Source organism: Conger conger, chromosome 5 (genome assembly GCF_963514075.1).
Source record: "Conger conger chromosome 5, fConCon1.1, whole genome shotgun sequence".
NCBI classification, from domain to species: Eukaryota; Metazoa; Chordata; class Actinopteri; order Anguilliformes; family Congridae; genus Conger; species Conger conger.
The window spans coordinates 17,531,046-17,553,859 of record NC_083764.1 but is presented as its reverse complement, the minus strand read 5'-3'; the positions used below and the strand labels follow the sequence as shown (position 1 = coordinate 17,553,859).

General features: G+C 40.3%; 1 protein-coding gene and 1 pseudogene across 1 annotated transcript in view; both read right to left on the bottom strand.

The window, feature by feature from the left end:
* The window catches only part of col12a1b (collagen, type XII, alpha 1b), an 80,666-nt gene extending 68,832 nt beyond the window's left edge, over window positions 1-11,834 (bottom strand). The window contains exons 1-11 of the mRNA XM_061241129.1: window positions 11,744-11,834; window positions 8,932-9,048; window positions 8,044-8,187; window positions 7,554-7,610; window positions 5,922-6,185; window positions 4,950-5,114; window positions 4,138-4,311; window positions 3,656-3,946; window positions 2,803-3,405; window positions 777-1,055; window positions 12-287 (exon numbers count right to left, since the gene is read on the bottom strand). Of these exons, the coding sequence (XP_061097113.1) occupies window positions 12-287; window positions 777-1,055; window positions 2,803-3,405; window positions 3,656-3,946; window positions 4,138-4,311; window positions 4,950-5,114; window positions 5,922-6,185; window positions 7,554-7,610; window positions 8,044-8,187; window positions 8,932-9,048; window positions 11,744-11,816 (2,443 nt within the window). The 5' untranslated portion in view covers window positions 11,817-11,834. The remainder of the gene's footprint in view (window positions 1-11; window positions 288-776; window positions 1,056-2,802; window positions 3,406-3,655; window positions 3,947-4,137; window positions 4,312-4,949; window positions 5,115-5,921; window positions 6,186-7,553; window positions 7,611-8,043; window positions 8,188-8,931; window positions 9,049-11,743) is intronic.
* A 4,593-nt stretch (window positions 11,835-16,427) lies between these two features.
* Window positions 16,428-21,932, bottom strand: LOC133128300 (cell cycle control protein 50A-like; annotated as a pseudogene).
* Between the last annotated feature and the right edge of the window lie 882 nt (window positions 21,933-22,814).

The window sequence follows — 22,814 nt, the reverse complement described above, 5'->3', positions numbered from 1 at the left end:
ATGCAGCTAACCTTCTTTAGTGGTGCCGTCAATTTGCCTCTCCCTTCCCAGGCCTGACTGATACTCGGGGGAGACAGTCACACGGTATTTGGTGGAGGGATGCAACTCTCGCAGCACGATGCTGGTCTCGGGGCCAGAGGTGGTAGTCTCCAGTCTCGGCGTAACCCCGCTGACCGGCACGTAGGACAGGCGGTACCTCACTACCGCCCCTGGGGCCGCATCCCACGACACCCTGAAACTGTCTGTCGTCTCCTCCGACACCCTGAGGCCCCGCACCGACCCTTGTTCTGAAAGAGAAGGACTGTTGTCACTTATGCAGTTTGAGGCCCTGGAGTCCAAGGCCAAATGCCATGACACCAAGACTGGGTGCCCTGTTTTGGCATGTTACGTAGGTGAGGTATTTGAACAATATATATTTTCAACAAGTTCTTATTTTAGTTTTTATTGGGTTGGGGGGTGCAAATATATTTGGCCACTGTCTATCCAAAGACAAACAAGCGCAACCATTGGCTCTTTAATCTGCTATTGCCTATTGCAGCTCTGGCTCTGTCTGTCAGAGATTATTCCTAATTGCCATCTTTCATATCAGTTTTAACATTATTTCATATTTAACATCTGTGGAAACAACTAGACATTCATTTCAGCTGTATGTTTGAACCCATTCTCATTTCATTACATTACATTACATTAGAGGCATTTAGCAGATGCTCTTATCTAGAGCGACGTACAACAAATTGCAGAAAAGTTCAACTTCACATGGAAAAACAAACACTCACCCTCTAATGTGGTCTCCTCTCCTGTCAAAGGATAGCTTTCTCCCAATAGATAGTGAGCGAGGACATTCACCTCATATCTGGTGAGGGGTGTGAGGTGGGGCAGGACAGTGGTTAAAGTGTCCCCAGGCACTGAAATGGACACATAGTCTCCATTTGGGTCTTCTGCATTTTTGAACTGCACCAAGTAGGACAGAACGTTCGTGCTGTTTGAGAGCCAGCTGGCCCGGAAACTCCTGGATGTGACCTCTGAGAACGTCAGCGACCTTGGTGCAATTAAGCCTAAGAAGGGAGACACATCATCTCATTATAAAATTTACTTAATTTTTTACCGTAGTAGTAATGCACGGAAATTGCAAGATGTCCTAAAATGAAATTATATAATGATTATATAATGCACAATTGAAGTTTGACTGAGTTACGCAACACATTGGTAGCACCGAATACCTTTAGGACTCGTAATGTAGATTGACTCATGTTTGGCTTACTATTTCCCCTCAGTTTGGTCCTGAGAAAACTAGGCATGGCATGTGTGTAACACATTGTGGCCCAAAAGCAAAAGCAGCTTGTGGATACTGAGAGAGGATGGTGACCTCGGCCTGATTTAAATTCCTTGGTCATGACAAAAGCGTCGTTTGAAAGACTGACAGTTTTGTCAAGCCTCAAGCCATGAAAAAGCTATAGGTAGGTGTAGCTTTCAACTGGAGCAAAGGTCACAGGACTGTAGGCTGGTGTGGCTTGAGAATTTGTGGAATAATTCAGGTCAAAAGAACAGCTAAGCTCTCGTTGCTATAGTGTTTATAAACAGTTATCAATAACAGATTATGTAACCAGTCCTGAGGGTTCCAAGCACATGTTTCTTTGAGACATTATCATTAAGCCAATTAAGATAAATTTACAAATCCAACTAATGACGTTTGACAGCTGACTAATGCCATGATGAAATATAGGAAATGGGCAACACATTCACCGTTACAGTTTTGAACAGTACAGTCCTTCTTTCCTGAAACTTTCTGGTTGGAACTTATGTGCTCAGACTTCTGTCATTGTTAAAGCTATTTAAGCATGTACAGTATGACATGCACCTATGGATTTTGAGTACAATATATTCTGACAACATCCTTACGTTAAGAATGCATACGTTACATTTGACAAGTGAATAACAGTGCACTTGGATTTTTTAACAAGATCCTGCCTGCCGCAAAACAAACATCTAGTTACACAATTGTCACGGTATGGGAGCTATGATGGGAATCTTTGCAGGACATCTAGTTAGAGAAGTATTTGCTATATGTTCACATGGACAGCACAGACTAAGGCAACTGCCTGTGAGATCCTGATATAAAGTGCCTTCAGAGATGATTGAGCACATTTAAATAAATACAAAGACAGGCTGTATAAAAAATTCAGAAAATTGTGTTATTGGTATATGGGGAAATTATATTATTTTTCTTCTTGCTAGGAGATGTTTTTTTCATTTATTTATTTTTTAGTAATTGCACTCACTGTTTCAGCCTGGCTCCACCATCTACACAATTTTTTTAAAATGCGTTCTGGGGTGGGCACAGTAGATGTGCCCATCTCATTTGCATAAGGTATTCTCTAACCAATCAGGAGCCGGAAGTGTTCCATTTCCTATTGATCTGTAACAGCTGGCAGGACTTTGAAAACCACTCTTTAATTTAAAGAGACAAATTTGTGGCTTTCAACAATTTTCCAACTGAATATCTGATTGACATATATACATATGATGTATGTACATATACGTATGATGTCACGATTTGGGTGGGGCCAAAGTGCACTGCAGATTGCTTTTTTCAAAATTTATGTGCAGCGGAACACACCAACCAGTTTTCTTAAGCCAAAATTATAATATTTCAGAAGTGTTGAAATAATGGCACGGATTAAAATATTTCACTAAAAGGTTGGCATACAAGCATGTTTTCAGCCAAAAACACCTCAACAAATGTTCTACATTCAACAAATGATATCAAAATTCTATAGTGTCTTAAAATATCCCAGTACTTACTCCTTTTCTTAATATTTAGAAGTTCCTGCTCAATTCTCAGACAGATGGACTGCGTCAATTCCTTGGATATCCTCTGGAACGCGTCAAAGTCCTCCACAGTGTAGACATGGGTTTCCTTCGGCTCGCTAGCAATGGCCTCCAATTCTGAGCGGACGGCATCCTTGACACCCACAGCGAAGATCTCCACATCGGTACTCCTCAGTCTCGTGGCCGGATCCTTGAAGGCATCTGAGGACTTCCCGTCCGTGATGAGGATCGTGACGCGTGGCACGTTGGTTCGCGCCCCTCTGGCTGAGACAAATATCTTCTCCCTAACATAGGTCATGGCCCGCCCCGTGTTTGTGGAGCCTCCTCTATATGGGAACGTCCGTACCGCCTTGACCACAGCGTCGAGGTCATTGTGCGTGTTCAGGGCAAACTCGGTATGTGGGTCTCTACTGTACTGAACCAGACTGATCTGGACCTTGTCTCGTCCGATGTCGAAGGTTTTCACCAGAACTTCTAGGAAGGCTCTCACTTTGGCGAAATTGGCCAATCCTATGCTGTACGAGCCATCAACCAGGAGAACAACATCTGCTTGTACATCCACACCGAGTGAGCATTCTGCAGGAGGAGATAAAAAAACAAATGTCTTCTGTCTACTGGAATTCATTAGCATAGGCAAGACAAACATGGTAATAATAGGAATTCAACTATATCTAACTGTAAGAAATAAAGTGAAAACTTCTTTAATGGTGTTTTAAACACCACTTGCCCTTTCACCTTGTTTGTTGACTTCAATGTGTACTGATTGATCTGATTGTGTAGATTCGCCATCTTGAGCTTTTTAACTAGGCAGATAGAAAATCCTCACCTACAGAGACCTTCATTGGCTGGGTCTTCTCCATAGCCATGATGGGTTCGCTGGGCATCAGACCGTTCAGGGCGAATAGGCTGATCTCATACTCCGTTTCCGGGGACAGGTCCCTCACAGTCACAGAGGTCTGACTGGGTCCTACATACAGCTCCTGTCGCTTGCTGCCCGCTAACATCGGGACCATCTGGACTTTGTAACCTGTGACATCCCCCAAGGAGGCATCCCACATCACTCTCATGGACTTAGAGGCTATCTCTGTGACGTGCAGGTTTGAGGCCGGTTCCACCACTGGGGTCAACAGCAAAAGACATAAGAATAAGCAATCAGAACAGCTTGGGAGAATGAGAAAGCAAAGAGCATTCTTCTTTTGATGTCCTGTTCATTTCAAGTTTGTGGTGCCCACAAGCCTTGTCTCTCATCATTGAAATTGAAGCGAATGTTATATAACCGTTTTTTAATCGCTCGGACGAAAAGCTTACATTCTTCCCCACTCTCCAGGGTGTGCATCTGGTCATCAACACCACTGCAGACATGGCTGATGAGAGCACGCTGCACTTCTTTGATCAAGTCAAAGTTTGGGACGTTATAGACATGTTTGCTATGAGGAGAGGAGGCCATTTGTTTCAGTTCATCCTCATCTGCTCCTTTGATCCCTGTATTGGACAAAGAACAGAAACTAGGTGTAGCATGTACAGTGTCTTATAAACCAAGGAAGATATTCCATACAGCTATGACTTGACTGCCTAATCTATGAAGGAAAGTCAACACCAATAAAACACTGCTTGTAAAGGCAACTGAGGGATATGCGGTAGCCTGGAGCCTGTGGCTAAAGTATATGACTGGGACCAGGAAGGTTGGTGGTTCAAGCCCGGGGAAGCCATGATAAGATCCACGCAGCTATAAGTTGCTTTGGATAAAAGCATGAGCTAAATAAGAAATTATATGAAAAATGAGTTGGACCATTTCATTTGTGTATATATTGTGGAGCAAGTGAATTTTTTGCACCCTATTAATTTTGAATAAATTCCAGCTGCGCTCATGAATAGTAGTTCTGCTTTACAATAGGAAGTCTAGTGTTAGAAGTCAGGTCACTATTGCCAATCATTTTCAGTTGACCTTTATAAGGAAAACAATAAAAATTTTAAATAAAATATACAGTAGTCTTTAGTTATCTTGGCTCTTAATACAAATAAAACATTGACAAGAAAGCGTGTGTACATAATGAATAATCTGTGTGTCTGATACAAACAAATGCTTACTTTTAAAGGAAAACAGGAAAGTAGCCACTTACCCAAGACAAAAATCTCAACCCCACTGTTCCTGAGTTTTTTGGCATAGTCTTCCACGGGGTCCTGAGATTTTCCATCCGTGATAATCATGGCCACTTTGGGAAACCCCTGCCTGGCTCCAGCAGCCTCAGTAAATGCGTTTTTTAATAGAAAATCCATGGCATCGCCTAGAAACATCAGATGACATTTCCTGCATTCATCAAAATCAAACCATTTTATCCTAAAATGGCTGTCCACTGTTGGACAGAAGGTTTACTAATCATGACATTCATGTTTACACTGGGCATTTTGCACTTAATTTTGATTTTGGAAGGCTTTAGAAGCCACTGTTAGATTAATTTTCCATCTTTAAAAGGTAGGGAAACTTTCAGGACCCTCTATCAGCAGTATTTCAAAAAGTGCTGGCAGGAGGTTATATGGGGTTGTGCCCTGCAAGCACAGCATTTGGCCATGTCTCCAGAACGCTTGGCTGAACTTTCCCATCAGCAGCTTCAAACAATAAACAGCGAAGACACTGTGGAACCCAGCTGTCAATGTCTGAGACGTCCTGGACCAAAATACATTCCAAACAGCGAGCATCAGTGTCTGTCTGACTTGCGATTGTGCATGTCTGTCCAATGTGTGAGGTTAAATGTCTGTCCAACTCACTGTCAGACTCATTGACAAATCTCATTGTCAGTGCCTGTTCTACATGTGTGTCGGTGTCTTTCCAACATTTTCTTAATGTCATATTAACTAAGATTTCAAGAATCTGGTTTGGTTAGCACAAAAACCACTTGCTGCACCCTGATGAAAAAACAGCTCAAGCTAGGTTTTGAAACAGCTGGTGGTCGGTTGGCCAACTCAGACCAGCTCCATACTCAACATTTGACCAGCTGAAGCTATACTTTCATTTCAAGCTGGTCATAGCAGGATTTTACACCAGGGCAATGAGTGGTTCAACAAATAGAGGGTGGGTAATTATGAACTTGTACCTGTCATGGTGTTTCCACCTTTATAAGGCAAGTTGTTAATGGCTCGGAGGAGCTCGCCTCGTTTGAGGTGCTGGTTGAGGTTGAACTCCGTTCTGGTGTCTGTGCTGTACTGCACCACGCCCACTCTGGTCTTGTCCTCTCCGATGTCGAAGGCAGCCGCCATCGCCGCGATGAAGCTGCGGATGTATTTGAAATTCTCCCTGCCTACGCTCCAGGAGCCATCCACCAGGAAGACCAGGTCTGCGATGGCACCCGCAGTGCACTCTGGGGGGGACACAGGGTGGGAAACACTGGTCAGGTCTGGGGGTGGACGGGCAGAGATTTCCACTGAAAATAGCCCATCCTGGGAATAGTGGCAGACGTGCATAATGAAAATAATCTGACCAGAGCACGAGAAAAATGTTTTGCAAAAAGGACAGCATGTCCAATTTGCAATTTGCTTAAATTAAATATACCGATAACTGAGAATGCTTGTTGTTGTGTAAGCAAATTGGAAAAGTAGCCTTTTGAGGTCAGCCACATGAGAGCCCAAGAATTACTTTGTGTGAGTAGCAAAAAGAATAGCATCTAGCCAAAACACTAATCAATGTCCCCCTCTTTCTACTACTTTTAATCTCTTGAGATGCAGAAAATGTATTTATTTTTTCTTGGGTGGGGGTGATCTTTGCTGTTTATGAACATAACAGCTGGCCATGTATGTTTGGGTTTTTTTTTTTTAATAGGACTGCATGGTGACCTAAAATAAAAATAAGTTGGCTGCTACCATCTTATTTTAAAAAGAAAAATAATCACAAAACCTTTCCATGGTATTTACTTAGAATGGCGTATCACTCGACCTTTCTGGAACATTCTGACTGGCTAAATTTAAATAATTGAGATGAATCATGTGATGCTGACAGCAAGCTTTGATCCTGTGAGTCCTGTTTTTACTCTTGCAGTCAGCAGGGACGTTTTGATTTACCGAGCGGAATTAATCTCTCCATAGTTCATATTTAAAGCTGACTTTTTTTTCATTACTCCCAGGACCAGGTAAATGTAAAAAAAATGAAAGAATTAAGCAGCAAACGTATCATAGCTTGTCCCATCGTAAAATCTCTCAGTCACTCCTATTTGGCTCACGTACCAAGACAAACTAGGTTAATTTTGGGAGGCGGAGGCATTAAAAAATTCACTTTGACAAGAGACCTCAACTTGCTTGTAATAATACTGCAACCCATTGTGCATAGCTCATTGCTTCAGTACATCTGGCCCTGAAGGACATTTTCCAGGCAGGAAAATGTGTGATCTAACCCCAGCCATTCTGCATTCTTAACTGAGGGGAGAGGCACATTACGCTTGTAAAGTTCTGATCTCCTGATCTGTTGCGCTTTTCCACTTCTTTTCGAATTTCAGGACTGGGTTTGTTCAAGGCAAGATGGGACCAAGTAAAGGTGGTTGCTATGGCTGTTGGTTTCCTGGTTTTCTTCTGAGCATTAGATCAGAATGATCAAGGTCTGATATGTAAAGTTTTGTTTGAATTCTGACACGCAAAAGTTTTCCGTGTCAAATACATACCCTCAAAAATCCCACTGGATCGAAAAACTGGAAGACTGTACTAATGAAAAAACACTAATATAATTGTAATATACTCACTAACTGAATGTGCCGTCTGTGGTTTTCTAGAAGGTCCACTACCACTGCTTGCCTGGACTGAAACACAAGAGAAGTGACAGTTAGGCCAATTGTTGCGTTGACCAGCACTGTCATCGACAGCTTATCAAACACCATTTTATGTCAGCTCTGGCACAAAAGTAACTCCTGTAACACAATTTTTGCAGGCATTTGTTTTCTTTGAAACTTCAGTACAAAGCAAATTTGTCTGTAAAATATGTTACAACAATGATTAAAATAAACAATAAAAAAACATTGCTTAAGAAACTAAAGTAGCACTCTAAAAACTCAGAGGCCTTACATTGAAAAGAGGTTTTTTTGCACAAACTTCATTACGGTGTCTATCAGGCAAATAAAGAGGAACAATAAAGAGAAATAGAAAGAGCAAATTACCATTTCCTGTGTGCCAAAACTGTATCAACCTTCTGATGTTATGCATTGTGATATATTGCTCTAAGAAAATCAGACTTACTTGTAATCTCGCCAGAGATGGGCAAACTTTCCACTGCTCCAAGATAGGAAGTAATGGTGACAACATATTTTAGATCGGTACTCAGGTCTGTTATAGAAGTCTGTGTACTGGAAGCAGGGAGTGTTAGCTCTTTAGTCGGTTCATCTGGAATACAGAGATCACAAGTCAATGACTTTCATACAAAGAGATGGCTACCTTCACTTGTATGCACCTTCACAAATGAAATCTTATCATTTTGATAGTGCTGGTATTCAGTTTTTGTGAGAATATGTATAATACACCAGTAAAACGAAACATACGTTGGACCACCATACACTGGGCCTGAGGGTATGGGTACAAATCCTTTATGGGAGGTCATTATTAATCATTAATCATTAATCATTATTAATGATTATCATTATTGGCATTTGGCAGACGCTCTTATCCAGAGCGACGTACAGTTGATTAGACTAAGCAATGCAGGGTTAAGGGCCTTGCTCAAGGGCCCAACAGGGAGGTTGATGTTGTTCCCCAGAGCAAAGTTAACTACCATAAATATTCCAGTAAAAGTCTCCTCTCTATGAGATGACTGGCTGACTGGTTACTCCTTGCTATGCAAATAATTTTTTTAAATACAGTAAGAGCATTGTTGGAGCATTTATCTCAACAACAAAGATAAAATGGCCAAAATGGTCTTCATTTTCATAACAATATCTGTATCTTTTTTATGTCAGTATATGTATATGACTTAAACAAGGGTTACTTTGTCTACCAGCAGTGAGTGCTTCAGTGGACTAGCAGCGTGTGACAAGGGTTTAAAATAGCACCGAGGGAATGCTCATGCAAACCTTATACAGGCTTCCAACACAAGCAGAGTGCGTAAGCAAAGAAGAGCCAAATACCACCTACCTGTGTCAGAGACCACTTGTATTCTGAAGCCCTGTATCCTTGACAATGGTGCCTTCCATGACATTTGTACCGTGTTCTCATTGAGAATTTTAAATTTCAAGTCTGAGGGGGGTTGAACTGTAAACAAGAAACAAACCAGTATTAGTAATAATTCCTCATTTGTTAAAAAAGATATTTAATAGTAAAATGTATCGTGATAAATTTAGTCAATGCAATGCATTTGTAATAATGTGTTCCCAACGATAACCACTTCAGGGCTGGGCTGAAGGTTGCAAGTTCATTGTTGGGGCGGCGACGAAGGTAGCGCAATGTGTGAAGAAGCAGCTCCGAGAGACCATTTTGGCCCAAAATGACCTCTGTTTGAGCTGCCTGACCATGTGACCACAGTCAACAGCTCAAGCACAAGAAATACACAAAACACACAATACACAATAATTCTGCACAAAATCCCCACAGCTGTAAATATCAAATGTACTATCTCACACATGCTGAGTGCAGAAAACACAACACATGCCCAACTAGCCAACATGGGTAGCTCCCATGTAACATAGGCTAATTGAAACAGCAGAACATATCACATTTTTCAAGTCGTGGGTTACTGATTATACAATGGACTCACAGTATGCCAGATCATTCTGAAGAGAAACTGAGAAACATCCGATCCACACATTTTTGGATCTCAGCTTCTTTTGACAGTTACATATCAAAGAGTCACATCCATTGCAAACCTCTTGAAAGAATACACAGTTTGTCAAAGGTGACACTTGTGTACTTTCTTTTCCCTCAAAGAGATATGTGAAGAAAATACAAAATCTAGCACAATAAAATACAAAGACGACAGTTGAAATACGAACATATTTATACTAAAAAGAAAAATAAACACATACAAAAAATGCCAAAAATAAAAAACAATAGCAGTATGGGCAGCTGTTTACATTGAATCTGGTCTTCCTATCATCATGCAAATGTACATGAAAAGTTGTTTGGAACAACTTGAAGCACTTGACAAATATCTCCATGTACAAGAAGGACCACACACACAGACCAAAATAATATTTTAAAATGATATTCTTCTGTATTCCACCTCGTTCATGCAAGACATGCTGCATTTTTTTTGTATATTTAGTATATTCTCATTATATACTATAATTATATTATTATATACTACAAATTCATGATCACAAGAAATCTTAATAATGAGAATTAAGAAATCTAGAAAGGGAACTTCAATAAACAAATTGCTAATTTGTTAGTCCTTTGTTATATTACATTAAGTGATACAAGTATAGTACAGATATATCTAAAGAAAACAGATGTTAGTTGTAATGTTAAATCCAAGATAATTAAAGCAATGTTATTGATGTTAGTAAATTATCCTTACAACTTAATGCCCAACATATGTATATTGCTAAGGGGCAAGGAGTGATTAGAAGGAGAACTTAAGAGGCATGCAGAGACTGGTGTGAGAAGTGGGATTTCGCCATATGAGAAGCATGCAAGCTGCTCGAAATGGAGGCTTGGAAGCAAGAATATCATTCTAAAATACTGTTGAGAAGCTCAACAGCTAAGAACAAATTGAACACACAGGCACACAACAAATGGCCTGAGCAACAGCCGGATTTGTCACGTGGACATCGAAAAGGACGATCACCAACCTGGCAGATCAACTCAATGGGCGTGGCTTGCTCCTTTTCTGTCTCCAAAAGGACCAATCCCATGTCCTCCTTCACAGCTCAATACCAAGTTTATGTGCGCGCGCATACACATACATTCACTCTCACATTCCGGAACATACTCTCTTAGGACTGTAACATTTTCACCCTGACACCGCGTTTTTTCTTGGCACAAGCATCCATACGATTTTATTTTTTGATAAAGAGATCTGTGAATAAAACTTTTAATTCTCGGGTAGTAAAGTAAAAGTTCCTAAGAAATATTTTGGGGTGAGTAAATATTTCCATTCTGTTTCCCAATTTCACAATATGACTTATTAGCTCATATCAATGCTCATATTTTCTGCACAATGTCGACTACTATTTTAAAAGTATATGAATCTTTAAAAAATATACATATTTGTCAAACTTAAGAATGTATACATTTTGAACTTTGAACATGTATATGTGAATATTCAATTGAAAATGCCCAACAGTGATACTATTGAATGACTGTTACCAAAGTACATTGAGTACATAGGCCAGTTGGTCTAACTAGGATAGAATGTGGTACCTTCACAATAGGAAAATAACATTTCTTGGTCAACCATAGAATAAATCTCCAAATGGCGCCACCTGGTGTCAAAGATGATACACTACAGACAGATGTTTTGCGCCTGGAGTGGCAGGCACAATCAACTAGGCAGCTAGGCAGGCACAATCAACCCCAATTCTACATAACACACCTGTGCTCGTGTCGTTTTGACTATCTACATCTGAGGTTATTAGTAACCGAAACAGCATCCGTAAAGTCTGGAAATATCAATCCAGTTCATGGACTGAGGTTCACCTCACAGCACCATATTCCATATTCGACATTCCCAGAGAGAGAGAGAGAGAGAGAGAGAGAGAGAGAGAGAGAGAGAGAGAGAGAGAGAGAGAGAGAGAGAGAGAGAGAGAGAGAGAGAGAGAGAGAGAGAGAGAGATGAGAGAGAGAGAGAGAGAGAGAGAGAGAGAGAGAGAGAGAGAGAGAGAGAGAGAGAGAGAGAGAGAGAGAACTGCGGTTCGAATCTATATTAGAGTGGAAGTCAATCCGTTAACCCGTTAGGACAAGGTAAATCGATCACATTGGAAGGGTACGGGAAATTAGCCTACGTTACCTTCTTGAGCATCGACCCAGGTTACTAGTACAGCCAGGAGGGCTACCGCTGCCAAAGACAGCCTTATCTTCATATTTAGTCTTTCTGGCTCAGCAGCACATGAATGAACTACGGAGAGGAACACAAGAAAAGTTACTCTAGACGAGTATGTCTCTGAAGTGGCTTTTATGAAAATAAACAATGCATTTTCCCGAATCCGTCAAAAAAAGGCGTTCAAATCAGAAACTGCATTTCCCAATCCACACACGTCGATGCAATAGGATGAGACTTTTTTTTGTTCGCCGCTGGTAAATAATTCAGCCTAATAACAAAATTGTGGATCCAGAAGTTCGTTCAACAATAGGCTAGGCAATGCAACTCAGTTTAAAGACCGTAATAAGCCACCCATTTCTAAAGATGAACATATTCACAACACGTTATCTAATTCTATAATCTATTTTAAGTAGCCTGTAGCAGCTCAGAAAATACGGGATAATCGATAGTTATATGGCTTCAGCACGCCTCCGATAGTTATATAGGCTGCATATATTCGATTAAGGTCTCTTTAATGCCAATACAGTATATAGCCTACTAGCTAATATAGGCGACTGACAAATTAAATTAAGTAGGATTAGGAGACAATATGTTAATCTGCGGCACCAAAAGAAAAAATAAAAAGAAAAAACCTGCAGTAGCCAAACGTGAAATATATTAAATTGTATATAGCATACATGCTTGATCCATGACATAAATTAGAAAAGGCTAAATTTAAATAATTTCATTTCAAAAGTTGATGCCAAGCCAATTTACCCACATCAGATAATAGTAATCCAACAAATAAAGTATACAACAGATTATTCGCAAATAATTATCTTAAATCCTCTGGTGTATTCTGTCCAAGCTATAGTCTAGTAGCCTACCCCCAACTCTAGAAGCACTGGATAAGAGTGTCAGCCAAGTATTGAAATGGATAAAAAGTCCCTATTTAAAAGTGTAGTCTATTAAAAATGACAAAAGAGATGCAAAAATGCAATATGTCCTACATTAATAAAACTCTCATGGACCACCAACAATGACGATATCCAGCATTCTTTCACAGATAAATACATCGTGAAATAGTCCGTTTAAATTGCGTTTTTTAATTCATTTCTTTTCCATTGATGAGGGGCCATAGACGTTTAAATTAGGCGCTATTTGCTCAGATTACGTTGACAAATTCAGACCATTGACTTGAAGCGAATGAGCACATATGAATAACGAAACGCATACTTCAAAAGCAATACAGCTGTTCTACATTATATACAGAAACCTGAAAATGCACGATGATATAATTCTGATCGCTCTTAGCGCTAGCAGTAACATAATTGATCTAACAAATAGGCTACTTTGAGATAAAATATAGTCATTGAAATAAAATGTGATGCTAACCTGTGGACGTTTTTTTAAGTGATCTTTTAAAAGAAAGAAAACCCAAGCTTCTTCGGAGAGGCCCTTGTTGAAATCTGGCGGTCGAGCTTCAGAAGAGGTGGCAGGTTCGTGCAGACGATTACTAAGAGTTCCGACTGCAGACGTCCCAGAAAGGAAGCCTCTTTCCAAGTGGGAAAAATCTCCCCACAATCTGCTACTTAATAGGGGGCAGTTCCCAACTCTCGTTTTACTATCGTAAGCTCTTACGCCATTCAGTAAGCGTGGAATCCTGCCATAATTTGATATATCCAACAAAAAAAAGCTGGGATATACTTTTTGGAAACGTCTGCATACTTGTCTACATTCCTTTGCAGTGATGGTCATCTGAGTGTTTAAGCCACAGGTCTTCCACCCCATAGCCTACTGAACAGACAGCTAGCATCTGCATTTGGAAGATGTCTTTCGCTCGCAAAATTAGCACAATGACGCATTTTTAGGAGATCCGTACTTAATATAGTATTTTAGTGTTAATTTGTGTTTGCGAAATTTTAACAGAACACTGTTCATACATACATGACCACGTGTCAAACACCGTGGCTTTAAAGACAAATATTTAATCCGATATCACAGAGTTGTGCGAGTAGGCTACAGATAAAATGATAACTGTTAATTTCTATGTTGAATTGATATTAAACGCAGTCGTAATGACGCATGAGATTAAATATATTATCGTTTTCGACTGTTAGATAAATACATATTCTATAGGCTAAATTCGCTGAAACTACAGTGCCGTCATCCGCAAAATCAAGTTTTTGCAGATGCGGCAGATTATTGTTTCGCAATTCACTAAACTAGGCTATATTTAGAAAATGTGCTCAGGCTTAATGAACAAGCTTGAATTTAACATTTAGTTAACACATTTAAATGCATTGCAAATAATTTCCATTCCACTTGACGCTCGATTTCGATGTAGATATTACACTACGGTCGTCCATTATCATTCAACTGAATCAATTAACCTGATGGCTAGGTCTGCGCGTTTCTCAGTATTTCAGGCAGCAGCATGACAATCCATTTCCTAGCAAACTTGGCCCTCTAGCGGCTAAACATGTAAAGTACTCTAGACTGGAGCTACGTTTCAGCACATTCCACTTGAGTAGAGCAAACTATAGGTTTTCATTCATTCATTCATTCATTATCCTAACCCGCTTATCCGGAACAGGGTCGCAGGGGGGCTGGAGCCTATCCCAGCATACATTGGGTGAAAGGCAGGAATATACCCTGGACAGGTCGCCAGTCCATCGCAGGGCACACACACCATTCACTCACACTCATACCTACGGGCAATTTAGACTCTCCAATCAGCCCAGCCTGCATGTCTTTGGACTGTAGGAGGAAACCGGAGCAAACTCCACACAGAGAGGCCCCGGCCGACGGGGATTTGAACCCAGGACCTCCTTGCTGTGAGGCAGCAGTGCTACCCACTGCACCATCCGTGCCGCCAAACTATAGGTTTTCTTTCTGAAATGCAAGTCTTTTTTTCATTGTTTTGTAAAAAAAAAATTCAGTAGATGTACGGTTAGGATTACTGAGCTGAATCTAAACAGGTAGGACATTAGGCTAAGGATATACAGAATGATTCAGATTTTGGTTACAGCGTAAAACACTGTTTCGTGTATAAGGCAATCATGAATCAAAGAATGAATGTGGTAAATTGGAAAGGCAAATTAGGTCGCGTTTAAGCGGAACGATGCCATATAGGATGCTGTCTAAATTGGAACCTTTGCTTGTGAGCAACGATGTGTTTACCACACAACTAAATCATTCTGAACACGACTGCCTTGTGTGTTTAATTCGTTAAAGGACTGTCATCTTTCTATGAGTTTTGAAGCAAAGGGGAACAAAATAAGTTACTTTTTCTCCATTTAACTTTTCTTCACCTGTAAAAAGTTAGTAAGAAATGTTCCAACCTCTGCTTTTAAATATTTTAGAAAGCCAATTACAATAGTCTACAATCTTAGGCAAGTTAATTTGGCATGCAAGTCTACATGCACGTTACAGGTATGTCTGATCTGCAACACCTTTCAGAAATGCCATGTTTTTTCAGATACAATAAATTATAAATCCATATTTCTTTTTATTATCTACAGGTATACATGATTGTTAGTGAATAAATATTGATCCCATTCACAAACCACTTGTAGTTATGGAAGGATGACCAACTCCCCGATAATTTACATATATACTTTACAAGTAAAACAGGTAATTTAACATTAATAAAAAGCAGGACAGGATTCAGTCTTTCACTTCAGTTCTTCTTGGGAAATGCTACGTCGATCAACGAATAGAAGAAATATCCGGTTCCTGAAATATAAGCGGAAATGAACGTCAAAAAAAAGAAAAAAAAGAAAAAGAGGTAAACATGTAAATAAGAACATGCAGTTTTCAGTGATGACATACACAGAGCACTAATATGCGCTGTATGTATTCAGCATTTAGAGATATTTAGCATATTATAGAATGTCTGTGGTGCCATGTAAACTGCCCAGCAAACTAACCTGGACTGAAGTCAACAGTAGGGTCAAACGAGCAATTTTATATCCTTACCCACAACAGTGAGGACCATTGTACATCTGTACAGGAGAGCATCCTTGGTACCACCTTTCAAGTGAACTGGAATCCCATTGTCCTCCTATAAACAGGATTAAAAAAATAAAAAACACATTGAAGTTTTGGAGGACAGCTTTGTGGCTGCTTGCCATGAAATAATCCACTAAGTGGTAGCTTGGATTTCATTGCAGGTTTATTGTGCCTGTGTCTATGCAGGAGTACATCATGTATATCATTTCCTAGTTATTACCATCATGAAATAAAAAGCTAAGAAAATAATATCAATGTATAAGCTCTACATGTGCAAGACTAGAAAATTTCACTGTGGTATTGCCGTAATCATTCCAGTATAGCTCTCTGTATCATTATTGTAGTGCATATTTCTTGCCACACAGTAACTACAGAGCAATTAGCATAAAATAAGCTAAGCAAATCACCAATTATTTTTAGAAAGCAATGAACAAGGTTATACATCACACCCACCTCACAGGTATTTTCCAACATTTGGTAAAAAGCTATTTGCATGATTATGTCCAGCTGACAATTAAATATAAAACCTTTATGTGGCAATACACCAGCTGAGCATCCTTGATGAAAAGACAGTCGCCTAATTAACTAGATGACCCGCACAGGCCTGTCAAATTTCATGGAAATTACACAGCCATGTGCCATGGGAAAAAGTGCCTCTGATTTAGTCTTGAGATAAGTTCGTAACAGTACAATTAGCAAAGCAGTTGCTCTCATCGCTCCAATTCTGCATTGGCCATTTGTGAATATTCACACCACATGCATAGCCATTAGTCAATCTTATATACTTATCTGTCAGCCTATTGGGGGAGAAATATAATGCACTCATATCCAGAACCTGGGAATGAAGTGCACACTTAACCATTAACTACTAGCATTGAATTATTCCAAACAAAATAAATTAATTTAAATCTGACATATCAATATAGATTTGAACTTCGACTGCATCAATATAATCTAAGTTTTCTAAGACTAAGACCAGAATACTTAAGAATAGAAGTACTGAACCTTCAGACACATGTTCATGCATAATTCTAACACGGTTAGATATTAACACTGGTTCATCTGAGGGGATGATACAGCGCATTTAACCCTAGCCTTAGCTAACCGTTTTCATACAAGCTTTCAGTTTTGACTCGGAGTGCTTCGGAGCTACAAAAATGTTAGCTCCATGTAGTGTTGGAATATCATAAGCGTCAACTATTTTAGCAGCTACGACATAAACCTCATTATGTTCACAGAGTAGACAGCCAACGTTAACGGTAACGTAACTAAGATGTAGACTGATTCGTTTTCAGCTAATTGGTAAACAACCATATTGTTAGATAGCTACGTTAGCTAGACAATCTTCTATTATAGATCACCACAGCAGTTTTTTCTAAACAGATGCCAATATCGCAACCTAGTTAACAGTTAAGCAGTACAGTTATTTTAACAACATTTGGCCCGTTGAATGGCAAACAGTATAGTATAGTGAATTACATACACTAAAATTCTAAACAATTCAATTAGCTAGCTTAAGTTTACCAATGTAATACACCAATTGGCCCCGGGTGAACCATTTTGAGCGTTCACAGAAAATACTTTCAATACATTCAGCTGGTGGTTCATCGTGGGCCACAGCAGCAGGTCTTCTCAGGTGGTGATGTCTGCGCTGTTGCTGCGGGTCCCGTACTTGTGGTTTATGATGAAGAGGACGACTCCCAGGGAGAAACAGAGCGAGCCGACGGTGATGTAGGCAATGCCCAGGAAGGGATTCTTGCCACCCATCCAGGAGATGGTGCTGAGTATCATGCGCTTGTGTCCGTCGAAACTGCGCACGGGTAGTCTGAGGTTTACGCCGTAAAGGAAAGTAAATTGGAGGCTGTGTTGCAAAACACTGGGACGACACCCACAGGGTTAGATAAACAGCTGGGTTAGGCACACGCTGTGCCGGCCTTATCCTTTCACAATGAAGCTCATTTCAAAGATAGCATTGATAGGGTAGGACATGACATCTGACTCAATGCATTATTATGTTACTTTCCCCCAAAACTACAGCCTAAACCTTCCCAGCACCTCTCCATTTTGCTCCATAATTTGCAACATTTACCAGAGAAAACAGCTTCTAATCTTTGGAACAAACACCATTAGGTAAGCAGGATACTGTAGGTCACGTCCAGAGTATAGTTGCCTATGGGCAGGGTCGGACCCATGCTGTTCTTCTGGATAATGCGGTACAGCTTACGAAAGGTGGGCAGAGCTGCTGTGCGCATCCATACGATGAGGTCTTCGTTAATGAAGCCGTTGTCTGGGTCTGTATCCAGCTCATAAACAGGCTTGGCCCAGTTTATTGGTTTTGTTGTACCTGGAAAAAGGAACATGATAAAAAAACTGCTTTAGTTGATCAAATACTGAGTAACAACAAAAGCCAGCACACCCTGTGGCGCTTCAGGACCAGGAATAAGGACCACTGCTTTATATACTTTCAGTACCTTGGAATGCAGTGATGAGATCGGAGTTGTTCCCCCCTGGATTCCTGAACTTTGTGTTGGTCGGTCCACCAGGCAATGCCCTTCTTCACAAGAGGAACTGAAATTGGCGTTCCGTTGAGACTGATGTAATTTAGCACCAAAGTATCTGCAAGAGGACAGAAACAGTGATAGAGTAAGCTTCCATTCTGTGAATATAGCACAGATGGCTTTTGTTGGGTAGCTCAAGGCAGATCAAGGTCTGACCAAAAATATGAATAAATAAATGAAGACCTGACCATTAAACAGACTGTTGGCAATGGCTCCACAGGGGGCAATGGGCTGGACATCGGCACGGTATGGCTCACATTCCTTGCTGGGATTCTGTAGGCAAGAACATGCACAGTACAAAGTTAATACATCTTAAAGCATTTAGCGGTCTCAGACTAATATATCTTATACAGAGTGTTTGGTCAAAAGATATAATTTAAAACAAACTCAAACAAGAGTTCAAGGAAGCTGAGATCACTGAAAATATTCACATCTTACACAGCAAAGAAAATAATTCCAGTCACCAAAAGCATCAAGTTAACAACTAAAGATGTTACGAATACAAAGCATTGATTTGATGAACAGAGGCTGCTTCAGACACTTCAAAGAAACATAGTATTGAGACTAGAGCTGCTACCAAAGAACCAGCTTTCAGCAATTACTTTAGGAGACTTGCATTAGTGGGGCTTTTGCCTACCGTCAAAAGTGATGTGTCGCCATTCAACTGCCTGTCATCCCTGGACTTAACATAACGTCTGTGATTCTGATAGAAGTTGGACAGACCATAGTACATGAACACTGCCCTGGAAAGACAATTAAAAAGGCAATGTAATTAAACACACTTTTTTTTTTTTTAAACTTACAAAATGACAACATTAAGTCATATGAAAAGATAGTCAAAACTTACACGTGCGAAATCTATATTTTCAGCATGGCAAAAAAAAGAACCAAATGAACCGAGTGATCAGCATTGTAGGCCTTTGAAATACATGGCTGATAAGCATGACTCGTAATTTGCGATATGGCAAATTATTCCACGTTACAGTGCATCCGGAAAGTATTCACAGTGCTTCACTTTCCCCACATTTTGTTATGTTCGAGCCTTATTCGAAAAAAGGAATAAATTCATTTTTTTTCCTCAATTCTATACACAACACCCCATAATGACATGAAGTTTTTAAATTTTTGCAAATTTATTAAATAAAATTAAAAAAAAACTAAGAAATCACATGTACATAAGTAGTCACAGCCTTTGCTCAATACTTTGTTGATGCACCTTTGGCAGCAATTACAGCCTCAAGTCTTTTTGAATAGGATGCCACAAGCTTGGCACACCTATCTTTGGGCAGTTTCACCCATTCCTCTTTGCAGCACCTCTCAAGCACCATCAGGTTGGATGGGGAGCGTCGGTGCACAGCCATTTTCAGATCTCTCCAGAGATGTTCAATCAGATTGAAGTCTGGGCTCTGGCTGGGCCACTCAAGGACATTCAGAGTTGTCCTGAAGCCACTCCTTTGATATCTTGGTTGTGTGCTTCGGGTCATTGTCCTGCTGAAAGATGAACCGTCGCCCCAGTCTGAGGTCAAGAGCGCTCTGGAGCAGGTTTTCATCCAGGATGTCTCTGTACATTGCTGCATTCATCTTTCCCCTCAATCCTGACTAGTCTCCCAGTTCCTGCCGCTGAAAAACATCCCCACAGCATGATGCTGCCTCCACCATGCTTCACTGTAAGGAAGGTATTGGCCAGGTGATGAGCGGTGCCTGGTTTCCTCCAAACATGACGCCTGGCATTCACACCAAAGAGTTCAATCTTTGTCTCATCAGACCAGAGAATTTTGTTTCTCATAGTCCTTCAGGTGCCTTTTGGCAAACTCCGGGCTGGCTGCCATGTGCCTTTTTCTAAGGAGTGGCTTCCGTCTGGCCACTCGACCATACAGGCCTGATTGGTGGATTGCTGCAGAGATGGTTGTCCTTCTAGAAGGTTCTCCTCTCTCCACAGAGGAATGCTGGCGCTCTGACAGTGACTATCGGGTTCTTGGTCACCTCCCTGACGAAGGCCCTTCTCCCCCAATTGCTCAGTTTAGACGGGCGGCCCGCTCTAGGAAGAGTCCTGGTGGTTCCAAACTTCTTTACGGATGATGGAGGCCACTGTGCTCATTGGGACCTTCAAAGCAGCAGAAATTTTTCTGTACCCTTCCCCAGATTTGTGCCTCGAGACAATTCCTTTGACTTCATGCTTGGTTTGTGCTCCAACATGCACTGTCAACAGTGGGACCTTATATAGACAGGTGTGCACCTTTCCAAATCATGTCCAATCAACTGAATTTACCACAGGTGGACTCCAATTAAGCTGTAGAAACATCTCAAGGTTGATCAGTGGAAACAGGATGCACCTGAGCTCAATTTTGAGCTTCATGGCAAAGGCTGTGAATACTTATGTACATGTGATTTCTTATTTTTAATAAATTTGTAAAAATCTCAAAAAAACTTTTTTCACGTTGTCATTATGGGGTATTGTGTGTAGAATTTGGAGGAAAAAAATGAATTTAATCAATTTTGGAATAAGGCTGTAACATTACAAAATGTGGAAAAAGTAAAGCGATGTGAATACTTATATATATATACAATGCAATATATATAATATATGCAATTTAAAACAAGTATTTTCACCAGAACGACTTAGCTTAACCACCGCATCAATCGGTTTACTTTTCCAGCTTACCTCAAAAGCCTTATCTAGTACGAAGGACACAAAACATGTACATGGTTTTGTATTGTTCCAGCTGTAGTTCTGAGAACAGTTGAAGCAGGGACTTGATGCGTCAGCCCCGGTGTAATCGATCTGAAACGGAGAACAATTAAATGACAAATTAAGACATTGAAAATGACTAGGCTAATGTTAGTCGAAGTCAGCAAAGTTAGCGGTTAGCTCAATAGCTAGGAATAAACATTTAGCTGTAAACGTTAGCCTAACTACAAATTAACGACCGAACTTCATTCATTATTCAACAGGTGATGTGACTAACGTTAGTAACTTATCTAAATGAGTTAACTTTAGATAAAATAGCTCAATCTAGTCGACTAAAGGTAAACTAGACTAGTATAGCCACTTTAACGTTAGAAAACAAAAGGAAATACATGTATCAAGATAGTATTAGCAAACTCGCTCAAGGCTACCTCGAACTCTTTAATGTTGTTTGATGTTACGTAGAGGCCGATTCCGATGGGAGTGAAGATGACGCCAATAGCGAAAAAAGCTGGCAGCACAGTGCCCGCCGTGAGTATGGGCTGCCACGCTGGTAATCGTTGCTGCTTGAAGGCAGTGTTGTCAGGCTTCCTGCTTCTGTCATTACCCGCTCAACCTGGCCTTCGTCCTTTGGTTGTAGTTCGTCGCCATCATGTCTTGTTGTATGTTAGCTAGCTAATTCCCGTTAACGAGCTAACGTCGCTAGCTAATCCGGCTTAACTAATCAATTGTTTGACTGACAGGTCAAATATTAACATTGTGAAATTAAGAGCTCTGCTATTCTTGTTTAATGATTAATTTTAATGTCGATATTGAATGTGATGACGTTTACTTAACCTCCAATGTAAAGTATCTTGCTAATGATATCTAGAAATGCAGCAACCAGGAAGTCAACAAAGCTCGTCGTGCGTGATGACATCACTTTGACAAGGCGCAAAACTAAATGTGGTAGATTCAAAGACGAGAGAATAGGTCGAGGGAGGTTGCTAGGTGGTGAGGAGGGAGGAGAGAAAGTACGTGGGCGGAAGGCGTGAGATTTTTAATATTGTTTTACGGATTCTTTGGTTTTGACTTCATCTGCATGGGTTCTGGACGGAGTTGGGATTACGGATGGATGGAATTTTATGGGGTATGAGGTGGCGGACATAGTTAAAAGGAAAGGAAAAAGGGAATTGAAAAATAAAATGAGGAAGGTATATATACTCAGTGAGCACTGTATTTGGTTTTTATTAGACTCATTTTTTAGACTTCTACTGCTGTTGTCTGTCCACTACTTAAAGTATTGCGAAGAGTACGTTTTTGATGCAGTGCTATAGAAAACTAGCTGGATAAGAATTGAGCAATCCAACATGAATGTGGCTCGTATCCTTGTATATTGATCCTGCATAAACCTATTGTATATAAGTGCATTATAATAATATTATAATAATATCAAATCGAATACGAAAAGGTCACTAATTTTTGTTTTAATGTTATGGTTTCCTCTTTGTTGTAGTGCAGTTACACTTTGTATGAATAGTAGGCAATTTTTTTTTCAACTGCCCCACCTCCCCCAATTTCATTTATTTTCATAACTTCTATTACTATTAATAAAGTAGCTGTGTAATACTCATCGGGTGGTTGTTCAGGAGAAATGAGTGTAATATCCAATGTGTCCATGTGGGGGAGCCAGATGTTGAAGGAAATAATGGTCAAGAAATTAACTGCACTTCGCTGACTATTGCTGAATTCCGCAGTAACATATTCACATTAAGAGTGAGCTTGTCATTCTGTGTGGAATATCTGTTGCAATAAAGTAGCC